Below are 15,102 nucleotides of genomic sequence, written 5' to 3' on the forward strand. Positions count from 1 at the left end.
GGGGGGATATGCTTGCTCTCTATAAATATATCAGAGGGATTAATATTAGGGAGGGAGAGGAATTATTTAAGCTTAGTATCAATGTAGACACAAGAACAAATGGGTATAAACTGGATACTAGGAAGTTTAGACTTGAAATTAGATGAAGGTTTCTAACCATTAGAGGAGTGAAGTTCTGGAACGGCCTTCGAAGGCGAGTAGTGGGGGCAAAAGACATATCTGGCTTTCAGACTAAGCTTGATAAGTTTATGGAAGGGATGGTATGGTGGGATAGCTTAATTTTGGCAACTGTTCTTTGATTATCAGCAGATGAGTATGCCCAGTGGTCGGTGATGGGATGTTGGATGGGATGGGATCTGAGTTACTGCAGAGAATTCTTTCCTGAGTGCTGGCTGGTGAGTTTTGCCCACATGCTCAGGGTTTAGCTGATTGCCATATTTAGGGTCGGGAAGGAATTTTCCTCTGGGGCAGATTGGCAGAGGCCCTGGAGGTTTTTCGCCTTCCTCTACAGCGTGGGGTAAGGGTCACTTGCTGGTGGATTCTCTGTAGCTTGAGGTCTTCAAACCACAATTTGAAGACTTAAATAACTCGCACATAGGTTAGGGGTTTGTTATAGAAGTGGATGGGTAGGGTTCTGTGGCCTGCTTTGTGCAGGAGGTCAGACTAGATGATCACATTGGTCCCTTCTGACCCTAAAGTCTATGAGTCCTCAGTACAGAGTGACATTGTCAATGAAAAATGAAGAGCAAATACAAAAAGAGCTTACCAACTCTGCAGAGAGGGTGTACTAGTTTGCACAATTTATTTTATAAATTTTGTTTTAACATCCTGATTTGTATTTACATTTTATTTTAATGTCTTAGGTTAAACTAAAAGGTGGCTCATAGTTTTAATTTCAAAGACTGTCAGAGAGCTTGAGTTGGAGTGAATTAAGAATTACCTTATTCTTCTCTTTAGAAGTTTTCCTAAAATCCATGGGGAGTAACTTTTGAAAGAAAGCCCTATAAAATATTTGTACAGCTATTTAGGCATCTAATACGCATTGAAGTAAGCACCTAAATATCTTTCAGGATCTGGGCCTTAGTCATCATTAAAATTATTGATACTTCTCCTTTGAGCACTCAATTCCTTCCCTCTCAGTTTTTTTCAATAGATTTTTACTCTGGCCTGCCATGGGGAAGGAAGCACAAGGAGATGGTTGTTCGAAAAGCGGGAGGTAGCGCTAAAGTGGCAGTTAGGATGGGAGGAGAGTAAGTGAATAATAGTTGTGAAAAGAAGGGAGTAGTTTGACGTAAGTGGTTATGTATAGTGACACTGTGCAAGCAGGAGGAAAAAACAAGGCTGATATTTGTGTAACAATATTTAAGTATTAAATTAAGACCATAGGAATTTCCATATGTATATACTGTCTTGGACATTGGACTATAACAGCAACTTCAAAGAAAAATATAAATCCCCCATAAAGAATAATTACTACTATGTGGAAGGTTTCTTCCTCACTTGAGTCAGTTATTGGTTGCTTTTTTCCTCTGAAACATAAGGCTTGATACATAAGTCAGCTTCCTGAGTGGTTATAGTTAATTTAAACCCTAGCAGTATGGATGAGAACTATTGACTAGAGTGTTAGGACATTTTTTAAATTTGCCTCATGACTGCTCCTCCCCCACAATCTAAATCCATCAATAAACATAATAAAACAAAACTCGCCCTAGTGACACATCACTATGAAAGTCCTTACATGTTGAGAACTAATCATTCATTCTTACCTCAATGATTTTTTAATCTAATGCAAAACTTTGCTTTACCTGACTACTTACATGCATCCAACGAAGTGGGTATTCACCCACAAAAGCTCATGCTTCAATACGTCTGTTAGTCTACAACGTGCCATAGGACTCTGTTGTTTTTTACAGATCCAGACTAACACGGCTACCCCTTTGATACTGGCTACTTAGTTTTCCTAATAGCTTCTTATAGGGACCATATCAAAACCTTTTGGAAAATCTAGACAATGTATCTCTAGCAGCTCACTGCCCTTCTTCCCATGATTTTGATGATTTCTTCAAGAAATTATAAAATTAGAAACAAAGCCTTCTCCTTACTTATACAATTTTTAAACTAATGCAAGTCCATTGCTTTCACGTTTACAGTGACGTAAGGGAAAGAACCAAGACCACAGGTTTCCTTTACAGATATATGCTGGTTAGTCTCTATCAAATCACATGTCAGTTGAACATTTATCTTATCCCAAACTCTGGTTGCTTCATAAGAGAAAGTCATTATGCTGAAGAATAAGCATGTTTGAGAAATAACTGTTTCTCCCAGCCCTTTCATTTAACACCAAGAAAACGACAGTCATCAGTAGCTGTGTCATCTGTCCAGCAGGCAGCATCTGAAGCCAACATGATAGATGAATGAAGATCCGCCTTGGCAAAAGAGTGGAATTAAACCTTAAACTCTAGAATTCAGTCACTTGAAGTGACAGGCCATTTAAAAAGAGACTGATAAAAGATGAAAATATCATTTGTAGGCTAGAGGAAAGGGGAAAAAAAAACTAAAACAACCAACCAACCAAACAAACAAAAACTACAGGCCTCTGTAGCCAAGTCAATGTTGTAAAAAATCCTGGATTGTTGGTGTAAACAAGGACATAACAACACACAGTATAAGTTGGATGATACTGAAACTTACAGTGAACTTCAGAATAATGCCCTCTAATCATATGCACTTTTGAAGCAGTGCCTGGGGACATAACAGCATTTTTGAATACATGGCTGTCTGGAGCAAAGAGCAGATAGCAGCTCAACAGGTCAAAGCTATAAGCTGGAATAGCTGCCCTGCAGAGTGACTAAAATGTTGCAGCAGTGCTCCTGTAATCATTCACCTTGAAGCATCTTAAGGCAGCTGCCTCTTGCAGCTTTAACCACCACATAGCTGCCTCATTGTCCTAGATCTCTTTGATTAGACCCATTGCCAAATAATTCCCCTCTTTCAAATCCTTATCCTCCAGTATTCCTCCTAAGCCAGGGGTCGGCAACCTTTGGCATGCGGCTCGCCAGGGTAAGCATCCTGGAGGGACAAGTCAGTTTGTTTACCTGCCGCTTCTCCACATTCAGCCTACCATGGCTCCTGTGGCCAATGGGGAGTTCACTGTCCCAGGCCAATGGGGATGGCGGGAAGCACTGCAGGCGAGGGACGTACTGGCCAAGGCTTCCCGTCGTCCTCATTAGCCTGGGATGGTGAACCGTGGCCACTGGGAGCCGCGATCAGCCCAACCTGCCGACGCAGCAGGTAAACAAACTGACCCAGTCCACCACTGTGCTTACCCTAGCGAGCTGCATGCCAGAGGTTGCTGACCCCTTGGCTACTGGATTCTAGTTAACTGTCTCCTGTTGTGATGGTCTCAGTCAGGAATAAGCATAAGTATCTCGTTTATTATACATATTTATAGATGTATGTGAACAGTTTTTGCCATTTATGTGTGACTTGATCTTTTGAAATAACTTGACTTGGATTGACTTTGTTCACATTGCAGTGTACTTGACTAGGTTTCCTTTGTGCATAAAGTGCAATTAAATATTTACATGATTATCACTGATAAGGAGCCTGTAAACTGATACACATTTTATCAGTACAGTAGAGAAAACCAAGAGGCATAAGGGTTTTATCTTGGATATGTTTGAGTAACTCACACCAGTGATGAATTAACAACAACAACAAAACCCAAAAAACTAGCTATTTTTCTGAAGAGTGGGAGGAAGGAAAGAGACATCACACACAGTAAAAGATTTAAAAAATTGTTATGAAATGAAGTGCAAAATGTGATAACATGGTTTGTTATGGTTTGTTGTGTACCCCTGCACATTATCAGCAGTAGGGACTGAAAGGGGGGAAGTTCTGAATCTAAGAGCATGAGCCTATATTGCGACAGCTCAGGTCTGTCTCGTCTTACACTGGGGTTACGTTCTGCAGTCAGGGCCTAAAGCGAAAATCGTGTATAGTCAAAATTACATTGAACATACTGGCGGGTGGAATTGCCCGCACTATAGAAACAATATTTAAATTGTTGTTTTTCTCTTCTTTTTTTTTCTTGTTTTTGCCGACCGCATAAAGCTGAAATTGCGCATGCTAAATGCGCCTAAGATGCAGCAGACCTGTAAAGATCCCAGTCTCTTCAGACGGCCTCTTGTTGTTGCTGGTTTTTTTGTTAGGGGGAGAAGCATCTTTCACAAAAAGTTTTATTGGCAATATTGAACAGAGACTTTTTTCACATAAAGCATTCTGAAACCAAATCTATATAAAAAACAGTTCAAAATTGGTGCGGTGGACCTCTTCCTCACTGGGAAAAAAAAGTGAAGAAAAAAATTAACAGGTGATAGAAAAGAATATCTATTTTTTTTGTTTAGAATTTTTTCAAAAAGTGAAAATTTTTGACCAAAATAATTTCAAACAGACACACACACATATGGACACACACACAAAAAATCAACAAGGTGGAGGTGGACATAGGAGATGGAAGTGTTGAGAGTCTCTGGGTTAGGCTAAAAGGGGTAAAAAACACAGATGATGTCGTGCTGGGAGTCTACTACAGGCCACCTAATCAGGTAGAAGAGGTGGATGAGCCTTTTTCAAACAACTAACAAAATCATCCAAAGCCCAAGATTTGGTGGTGATGGGGGACTTCAACTATCCAGATATATGTTGGAAAAATAACACCGCAGGGCACAGACTATCCAATAAGTTCCTGGACTGCATCGCAGACAACTTTTTATTTCAGAAAGTTGAAAAAGCTACTAGGGGGGAAGCTGTTCTAGACTTGATTTTAACAAATAGGGAGGAACTCGTTGAGAATTTGAAAGTAAAAGGAAGCTTGGGTGAAAGTGATCATGAAATCATAGAGTTTGCAATTCTAAGGAAGGGTAGAAGGGAGTACAGCAAAATAGAGACAATGGATTTCAGGAAGGTGGATTTTGGTAAGCTCAGAGAGCTGATAGGTAAGGTCCCATGGGAATCAAGACTGAGGGGCAAAACAACTGAGGAGAGTTGACAGTTTTTCAAAGGGATGCTATTAAGGGCCCAAAAGCAAGCTATTCCGATGGTTAGGAAAGATAGAAAATGTGGCAAAAGACCACCTTGGCTTAACCGCAAGATCTTGCGTGACCTACAAAATAAAAAGGCGTCATATAAAAATGGAAACTAGGTCAGATCACAAAGGACGAATATAGGCAAATAACACAGGAATGCAGAGGCAAGATTAGAAAGGCAAAGGCACAAAATGAGCTCAAACTAGCTATGGGAATAAAGGGAAACAAGAAGACTTTTTATCAATACATTAGAAACAAGAGGAAGACCAAGGACAGGGTAGGCCCACTGCTCAGTGAGGAGGGGGAAACAGTAACAGGAGACTTGGAAATGGCAGAGATGCTTAATGACTTCTTTGTTTCGGTCTTCACTGAGAAGTCTAAAGGAATGTCTAGTATAGTGAATGCTTACGGGAAGAGGATTAAAAGATAAAATAAAAAAAGAGCAAGTAAAAAATCACTTAGAAAAGTTAGATGCCTGCAAGTCACCAGGGCCTGATGAAATGCATCCTAGAATACTCAAGGAGTTAATAGAGGAGGTATCTGAGCCTCTAGCTATTATCTTTGGGAAATCATAGGAGACGGGGGAGATTCCAGAAGACTGGAAGGGGGCAAATATAGTGCCCATCTATAAAAAGGGAAATAAAAACAACCCAGGAAACTACAGATCAGTTAGTTTAACTTCTGTGCCAGGGAAGATAATGGAACAGGTAATTAAAGAAATCATCTGCAAACACTTGGAAGGTGGTAAGGTGATAGGGAATAGCCAGCATGGATTTGTAAAGAACAAATCATGTCAAACTAATCTGATAACATTCTTTGATAGGATAACGAGCCTTGTGGATAAGGGAGAAGCAGTGGATGTGATATAGCTAGACTTTAGTAAGGCATTTGATACGGTCTCGCATGATATTCTTATAGATAAACTAGGAAAGTACAATTTAGGTGGGGCTACTATAAGGTGTGTGCATAACTGGCTAGATAACTGTACTCAGAGAGTAGTTATTAATGGCTCCCAATCCTGCTGGAAAGGTATAAAAAGTGGGGTTCCTCAGGGGTCTGTTTTGGGACCGGCTCTGTTCAATATCTTCATCAACAATTTAGATGTTGGCATAGAAAGTACGCTTATTAAGTTTGCAGACGATACCATACTGGGAGGGATTGCAACTGCTTTGGAGGACAGGGTCAAAATTCAAAATGATCTGGACAAATTGGAGAAATGATCTGAGGTAAACAGGATGAAGTTCAATAAAGATAAATGCAAAGTGCTCCACTTAGGAAGGAACAATCAGTTTCACACATACAGAATGGGAAGAGACTGTCTAAGAAGGAGTATGGCAGAAAGAGATCTAGGGGTCATAGTAGACCACAAGCTTAATATGAGTCAACAGTGTGATACTGTTGCAAAAAAAGCAAACGTGATTCTGGGATGCATTAACAGGTGTGTTGTAAACAAGACACGAGAAGTCATTCTTCCGCTTTACTCTGCGCTGGTTAGGCCTCAACTGGAGTATTGTGTCCAGTTCTGGGCACCGCATTTCAAGAAAGATGTGGAAAAATTGGAGAGGGTCCAGAGAAGAGCAATAAGAATGATTAAAGGTCTTGAGAACATGACCTATGAAGGAAGGCTGAAGGAACTGGGTTTGTTTAGTTTGGAAAAGAGAAGACTGAGAGGGGACATGATAGCAGTTTTCAGGTATCTAAAAGGGTATCATCAAGGAGGAAGGAGAAAACTTGTTCACCTTAGCCTCCAATGGTAGAACAAGAAGCAATGGACTTAAACTGCAGCAAGGGAGATTCAGGTTGGACATTAGGAAAAAGTTCCTAACTGTCAGGGTAGTTAAACACTGGAATAGATTGCCTAGGGAAGTTGTGGAATCTCCATCTCTGGAGATATTTAAGAGTAGGTTAGATAAATATCTATTAGGGATGGTCTAGACAGTATTTAGTCCTGCCATGAGAGCAGGGGACTGGACTCAATGACCTCTCGAGGTCCCTTCCAGTCCTAGAGTCTATGAGTCTATGAGTCTATAAGGCATTTCCTATCAAAAATGATGATTGTAAGTGTTTGACAAGCTATGTGTAAGGGGACTGTTGCCTCCTTACTAACATTCAGTGGGGGTGTTTTGGTTGCTAGCTCCCAGCACTGAAAGAGGAGGGGTCGATGGGAAATCAGGATCCTGAGACTCACAGTCCCCGGGAACAATGGGGATAGGCCAATGCTCCAGGTCAGCCCGATTGACAGGACGGGCAGGCTAATTAGGGAGTCAAGAGGCCAGGGTGGGTCCTATACTCCGCATGAGCTGGAATTGCCTGGGTCAGACAGAGTGGGGCCAAGCTAAGGAGAAAGCAGGGGCCCAAGCTGATCTGGGGAGCAGAGCTGTGCCAGATCCAGAGGGACCAGAAAAGCCACAGAGCCAGAGTCACAGCCCAGGAAGAGAGCAGAACCTGTGCTGGGAGCAGAGCTGCAGCCACAGAGCCAGGTGTAGTGAGCAACTGGGGCCAGCCAAGGGGGGACCCTGGGCAAAGAACCCGGTGAAAAAAAACACTCCCAGCCAAGGGTCCTTGCAGGCCAGGCTGGGAGGGGGATCTTAACCCAATGGGGGGCTGACGTTGGGAAGAAGGGTCCCACCACCCAAAGCCCGGAGGTGTGCGGCCACCACCATTGCAAGTGTCCAACCCACAGCATCCCTGCAGCACAGCCAGGACCTGAGAAGGAGACCTGGAACCTACAAGGAACAGACTGCAAAGTGCCTTGATTTCCAGAGACACTATTTGTAATGTTCCCTGCTACAGAGCAGAATGATGTGTTTTCTTTTAACTTTTTCCCATTTTTCCTTATTCTTTTCTCTAAATTCATGATTAAGTAAACAACTTGTATTTGCTTTAAATTGCATGGACTAATCAGTGGGTCAAGGAGGTGCCCAATGTAGAGAGAGTGGGGACACCCTAGCCTCTGTCCTATGTGACCACAGCAGGGTCAGGGGTCGAGCCTCCTAGACATCCTGGGCCCACCCTTATTGGGGTTACAAGGACTCTGCCAGACAGAAAAGTGGAAGGGGAGTCCTCAATGGCAGAGAGGCCTCTGGGTAAAGGAAGTAGGAGCGAGGACTCAGATCCTTTCGCTAGCCCACTTCTCCCGGGTAGTGCAGAAGCCAGGAAAGTTCCCCACAATAGCCGGACCATTCCCCGGCTTACATATGCTCATCAGTTCAAAAGCTGACACTCCTACAAGTAGTATTTCTGGGCATATCTACAAACATTTATACTTGAACTTTTCGCTGTTAAAAGATCTGACATTCTATCGAACCAGTCGATTACCCAATGTGGTTTTAGCTTCCTAGGCTGATATCATGGCACAAGCTACTTGAGTTGACTGGCTTAGCAATTGTCACTTGCTGGGTTCATGGCACTAAGTTGACTCAGCAGTTGTAGCATAATTGCTGTAATTAAGGCACAGGGCTCAGATGCCAGCTTAGCTGCTCTGTACTGATGGTATGACATGAAAGCAAATGCTTCTGTGGAGTCATTTGCTCTACAGATCTAGCTTGTTTGCCTGATGTCAAGACACAGGCTTGTGTGAGTTTACTGTCTCAGCTCCTCTAGTTTGTTGGGTTGATGTCAAAGACTGTCCCTCTGGGGTCACCACCTCAGAAGTTCCAGTTTGTTAAGCTGACCTCAAGGCACAGACATTTGAAATTACTTATTCAGCACTTCTAACTTGGTTGAAGAATATTGAACATATGTGGGATAACTGGAATAGCAACCCCAGCTTAATGAGCTAATATCAAGGTATTGGCTATTGTGCTGTTATTTTCTTGCTTGGCTGGTGTCTAGGACTCACTTAACTGAAACTAGCCTTCTTTGTGTTCATTTACTATGGATTAAAAAAAAAAGAAAAAATGGTTTTGATAGTGGAATAGTCATACAGGTAAGATAATAAGTGACAGCCAGCCAGTACTAAAAAGTCAGCTGAATTCTTGTAATTGTGAATAATGGAGAAGTTCAACTGTTGCATATTGCACATTTTATCCTACTGGAAACTCAAAAAAAAATCTTTTCTTTGGATATTAGTCTGACTGCTGTGCCAGCACTAACATCAAGAAGAATCTATTATAAAGGCACATGAACATTGGTGTTCTTTTCCACATTTTCTGCCTACTGGCCATAGGTCTGATACTCATTTGTGCAAGATCAGTTACATTTCATTAGGAATCAGGTTTGGAATATGAAGTGTGCACAGCTGGTAAAAGTATCTGATGTATCTACTGTAGGAGTTCTTTGCCTCATTGTGCAGGTGCATGACACTTATAGTAGCCTTCTTTTTAATGTCAGTCTACTTCCCAGTTTTACTAAGTAATATATTCTTTTATGTCTTTTATGTATTTTGCAATGAATGAGCTAATATATTACTGCTTAGATTCTTTTGGTTTTGGTTTTGATGGGTGATTAGCATGTACATATTTTTTATAACAACTGGATTCAGAAAAAATTAAGATGAGATGGTTAAATAGGTAAATGTTTGGTGGGGGAGTTGGGTAGAAGAAGTACATTTCTTTCAAGGGTCCATTTATGAATTGAATTGCATAAAGCATGACGGTACTGAAAGTAGAGATTTGGAAACCCAGCATAGTTTGAGGTTTTGTGCATATATTGAAATATTTTTTCTCAAGTGAGCAAATCCAATTTTCTATAAATTGTTGGTTGGTTTGTTTGTAAGATTCAGTTTATAACAGAAAACATAGTTGTCTAATAAAAGCGAAGTCTGCTTGCAAGGGTGGTGTGCTATAGAATAGGTTCTCCAGGAAGTGTAGAGAGGCCATACTTCCTACATACTCCTCACGTCATCAGTGACTTTCCTGTGATTCACTTTCTTCTAGAGCCAGAAGCAAGAAAGCCTACAACAGGGCAATTGCAGGCTCCTCACTGAGTTATTTTAGCTACCCTGAAAAAGGGCTGCCTACAGCACCTGGATTTCCTAGGTGAGGGATCGCAACCTTTGACATGCAAGCAGACTGGTGTCAAGATTAATCCTTTATTTTTTAAGGAAAATTTCTACTAGGCTGATTAAATTTGGGTGGGAGACCACCTAGGACAGGGATCAGGAACCTTTGTTATGTGGCATGCCAGAGTAAGCTCCCTGGTGGGCTGGACTGGTTTGTTTACCTGCTGCGTCCACAGCTTCGGCCGATCGTGGCTTCTACTGGCCGCGGTTAGCTGAAGCTGCAGCCAGCATATCCCTTGGCCTGCGCCACTTCCCTCAGCCCCCATTGGCCTGGAGGGGTGAACCACGGCCAGTGGGAGTTGCGATTAGCCAAACTTGTGGATGCGGCAGGTAAACAAACCCTGGAGGGCCGCGTGACAAAGGTTGCCGATCTCTATTCTAGACAATGTCTATGATTGACAAATCAAAGCTTTATTTTCAGGTCTGTCACAAACTTCCTGTATAACCTTTGCCAAGTCACTTAAATTCTTTGGGCCAGAACTCCATTTAGAATAAAATCCATATAACTATAACAATGTGCCAGTTTGTACAAGAAAAAGGATCTGTCCCAGTAACTCTGTTCCTCAGTCACCCCGTGTGGCGAATGGAGCTGTGAACATTCTGTATTCATAAGGAGGAAGACAGAGGATCTTTTTGCCAGATCTCAGAGTTTCCTTTTGAAGAATGGCCCTGCCTGGTTTAGAGGTCAACTGCTAAAACCCTTCCCTTTTCCCCAACTTCTTCAATATTAATGAGAGATTGAGAGATTTTTTAAGAGAATATATAAAAAGGCATTGAAAACTCAATCACAGTATGTAACTGCACTGTTAAGAAAAGCAATCAAGACAAGAATGAACTACTCTTGTCAGTTGCATTGTACATCTATGATAAGAGTTAAAGTTTGCCAGCTGTACAGTTTGTCCACAGCTGTTATCATTTGACTCTTTGTACAACATCCATATTCTCTCCAACATTTACAACTGAAGACAGAATTGATCAAAATTGCTGCAGCGTAGAACACCAGTAGTATAATAGCTTAGTTTTAAGCCATGCATAAGGAAATCTATTCCAGAAATAATTCTTCACATAATGCTTAAGACTGCACAGATGTCCATATCTGATCTAGCTCAACATAATTAAGAGGAAAATGCTGACACAAGCAGAGTAGAGGCAGTACCTAATAAAGCAGAAAAATCATTTGGAGGAGGTTAAACTGGCACTTTTGGGGGAAGAGAACATATGTAAGTAGAATGTGTCAGCACCTGTATAGTTCCCCTAAGTACTAGAGGAGCAACATTATGTTTTGGCAGGGCTGTCACAGTAAACTGAAGCAAACAAACCATGAATATCATCAGCTGGTAAGTGTTGGAACATGCTTTTCTCTAGAATCGTTGATTATTCAAATATTTGGTACATGAATGCCTGTTTCATTAGAATAAACAAATTGAAAATATATAGAGATAACTATTTAATAAAACAAGTCTCGATCTGAGCCTAAATGCTGAAATATAACTCACAGCTTCATGGAAAATCTTTGGATTAATTCTGTAAGTATCACACCTTCACAATGGTGCAATATCATGGTGCGGTATGGTATGCTGTACTAGTAAGATATTTATAGCCAGTACTCTGTACCAGGAAGACACAGGAGGAGCAGAACTGCTGGGCAGCCCCATGCCAGCTGCTCCTACAGCATGGCTGTACCAACCCCAGCCCTGCCCCCAGCCCTTCAGTGCAACTGTGTCTCCTGTCTGAGGTCTGTACAGCACCCCACTGGAGGACATGGCAGAGGGCAGGGCTGGGGACAATATAGCCATGTCAGAGGAGCTGCCAGTGGCCCCATGTTCTGCTCCTTTTGCCATTATGGTTCCAGAGAGCCCTGCAGTTCAGAACTCTCTGATGCAGCGGGAGGAGGACAGAGCCCCTCGCCACTCAAGTAACGTGGGATTGATCATTGGAAGGGGAGAGGGAGAGTGCAGGGGCCCTGAGTTAGGGAAGGGACTGAGAGGAGTCACACAGGGTGTCCCGTGGGAAAGTCACATGCCCCCCCCCACTTTAGCTGGTGCTCCCCCTTTGTGTCCCTCCCATGAAAGCAGTGTACTGGTAAGAAATTAATTCTACTTGCACCACTGCACCCTCACCTCTATACAAGGATTGTTCTGCCCCTATCATTTACTCTTATCTTTGCTCATGTCCCAGCAGATCTACTGCAGGGTTTCAGCAGGTCTGCCAATCACTGCACAGCTGGCTCCTATGGCAAAATATTATGGGTTCTCAATAATTTCTGCAGTCATATGGGGTAGTGCCTTCTGGGACACTTCTGACCTGGGAAACCTAGTAAGCAGTAATTTAAAGAAGCCAGCTATTTCAGCAGGGACTCTCTGCCCTAATGAGACCTTGCATCATGACTTGTGAGGCTATCATTTATGGTTTCTCTGAGAACTGCTTGCGGAGGTAAACCTCTGCACAGAACTCCCTCTCCTATACAAAAAGTGGATCCAGCCACCACCATGGCATTGTCTCTCCCTTTCTTTCAGTCCCACAGAATAGGAGAGGGTTAGGGCTGGGGAGACAAAGCACTTGCACTCAACAGATCTCAGAGCAGAAGTGTAATGCAACCTAAATTGAGTTTCTTCACTCTTATCTCCTCTCTTATCTCTCCTTATCAATCTTTCATTAGGAATCCCCTGTCAAAAGAGTCGCAGAGACAGCTGTCAGCTACAGAGGCCCTGACAACCATATTACCAGGGATCAGGTACCTCTGTAGATACAGAGCCAGAGCAGAAGCACCAGGTCTTTGTGTAGTTGGTCCTGGCCTCTCACTGATCCTCTAGGGTGCATGCAGAGAAAGGATTGGCCTTAGCCTATAGCACAGAAAACCCAGGTTCAGTTCCCTGTTCTCCCATAGGCTACTTGTTTGACCTTAGACAAGTTACTTATTCTCTCTGGCCCAGATACTCAAAAGCATTTATGCACCTAGTTTCCACTGATATCTGTGACTCTGTGCCTCAGTTCTCCATCTGTACAAACGGTGGTAAAAAACCCTCTCTTATTTCACAAGGGTCTTGTGAGGATAGATACTATCGTTTGCTAAGGTAGCACCTAGGGAAATAATGTGCAAATACATAACACAAAGACTGTCCCTGCCCAGAGGGACTTATAATCTAACTAAACGCAGGTATCACAAAATGACACTATTAATTGTAGTCTTCCAAGGCTTTATATTAGCGTGCAAACAAATGTTCTGATGTCTGATGGTGTTAGTTTGGGGTTATACACAGCTCCTTTGCCCAGAACATAGTAAGTAGGAGACCTTGCTTTCTGCCTTAGTCTCTGGAGTCAATTACTGGGGCAGAATTACTCCCTGGGAACTGTATATTGGTGATGCGATAAGATTCCTGAAATAAAAGACTGTCCTGCATGCTGTTTTATGACACTTCTGTTCAAGAATGCTGCATGTGAGTAAATAAAAAAAGTTACACTTAATATATAACCAGACTCCACATCACTAATTTCTCTTCCAGTGTAAAGCCAAACTGCAGCATATCAGACATCTGCTACACTGCTTGACAGAGGAAGTGCTCAGATATTATGAAAAATGGGGGTCACATGATTACCCAAGACAGGCAGAAGTCTGCACTGTTTGTGTACTTGCTATATAGCCTCTTCCATTGGCATAAAAAAGTCAAACATCTTCCTCCCCTCTAACTGAACAATTGGAGAGTCTTTTCACCTCAAATAGATATTTTATTTTCTCTTAGCATCTTGTCAAATGTTTTTCCAGGGTCCAGTTGCTTCCTCCTATGATTTATTTATATCCTTACTCAGCTCCCATGGAAATCCAGGTAGATGTGAACTGAAGGCTAATCAAAACACTTAATTGGGATTTATAACTGAGAAATGATTTAACTGAATGATAGTGAATGGTAAAGACTATTGCTCACTCAGAATACTATTAGCATAAATTCAGAAGCACATTCAGCCATGTATTAATGGTTGAAAACAAAAATTTGTTTTTTTGCACACCTCTAAGTAAGGGACATGTCAATGCTAGCATATCTTGTCTTTGCCAATAAAGATAACCATTAGAAAGATGTTTAATCTCTCTTGTATTTGAATTTTAAATGAAGTAAGCAATGAGAGTAGACAAGAAGCTGAAATGATTCAGGACAACCATAGGAGTGAGACAAGGATGCACACTAATTACCAGATTTGTCCAACTTCCTATTGGAAGCAGGAGTAGCTGTAGCACTGAGATATGAAATAGGAGGAGCCATATTATGTGGTAGGACACTGCATAATGATTTGCAGAGAATAACTGAAATGGTAGACTGAGAAAGCAGAAAATTCAGCACAGAGAAAACAAAAATTATGGCATTTGGAAGACAAGCAAAAATAGTAAAGATTAACATAAAAGAGAAACAACTGGAATTATTGGGGGAAAAAAGTGCCGCCCTGGAGGACTAGTGTCAAAGAATGAGAGTTGTGAAGTTTACCTAAAAAGAAGAATCAGAATATCCATTACTGCATTTATAAAACTCTACAAGATCTGGAAGGCTAAAGGCATTTCAATAACAATAAAAGTGTATATGAGTATCTTGTGGATACTGCTGTATTGGTTGAAAAAGCTGAAATATGAGGAAAGCTAATGAATTTAAGATCTCAGCTGAAGAAATGAACTGGCTGAGGGGAATGCTGACAGTATCTAGGCTTTAGAAAATATGAAGAAATAAGGCTAGGGCAAATAAAACACTGTTACCCAAGATTCAAGAAAAATGACTGTGATGGTTTGGACATGAATGAAGAATGGACCCAGAAAAGATACCATACATGACAATACATACTACAGCACAAGGAACTAGAAATAGAAGACAACTGAGGATGTCTTGAATAGAAATTCATAGTGTCCCTGCCTGCAGGTATATGGGATCTTGGGGAGCAATTACCACACAGGTGGGGTGCAAAATAAACTTTATTAAGAAAATGCAAAAACAGGGAAAATTTAATAGTGAGGGGTATGGGGTTTGTTAAGGTAGG

At 41.7% G+C, this 15,102-nt stretch overlaps 2 protein-coding genes across 2 annotated transcripts in view; one reads left to right on the plus strand and one right to left on the minus strand.

The window, feature by feature from the left end:
* Positions 1 to 5,509: 5,509 nt before the first annotated feature.
* Positions 5,510 to 15,102, plus strand: part of LOC127049304 (uncharacterized) — a 214,602-nt gene continuing 205,009 nt past the window's right edge. The window contains exon 1 of the mRNA XM_050949954.1: positions 5,510 to 5,791. Coding sequence (XP_050805911.1) covers positions 5,783 to 5,791 — 9 coding nt within the window. The 5' untranslated portion in view covers positions 5,510 to 5,782. The remainder of the gene's footprint in view (positions 5,792 to 15,102) is intronic.
* LOC127048929 (uncharacterized) overlaps positions 5,773 to 15,102 on the minus strand; it is a 172,733-nt gene continuing 163,403 nt past the window's right edge. Inside the window, exon 2 of the mRNA XM_050949039.1 lies at positions 5,773 to 5,995. Coding sequence (XP_050804996.1) covers positions 5,878 to 5,995 — 118 coding nt within the window. The 3' untranslated portion in view covers positions 5,773 to 5,877. The remainder of the gene's footprint in view (positions 5,996 to 15,102) is intronic.

Source organism: Gopherus flavomarginatus, chromosome 1 (assembly GCF_025201925.1).
Source record: "Gopherus flavomarginatus isolate rGopFla2 chromosome 1, rGopFla2.mat.asm, whole genome shotgun sequence".
NCBI classification, from domain to species: Eukaryota; Metazoa; Chordata; order Testudines; family Testudinidae; genus Gopherus; species Gopherus flavomarginatus.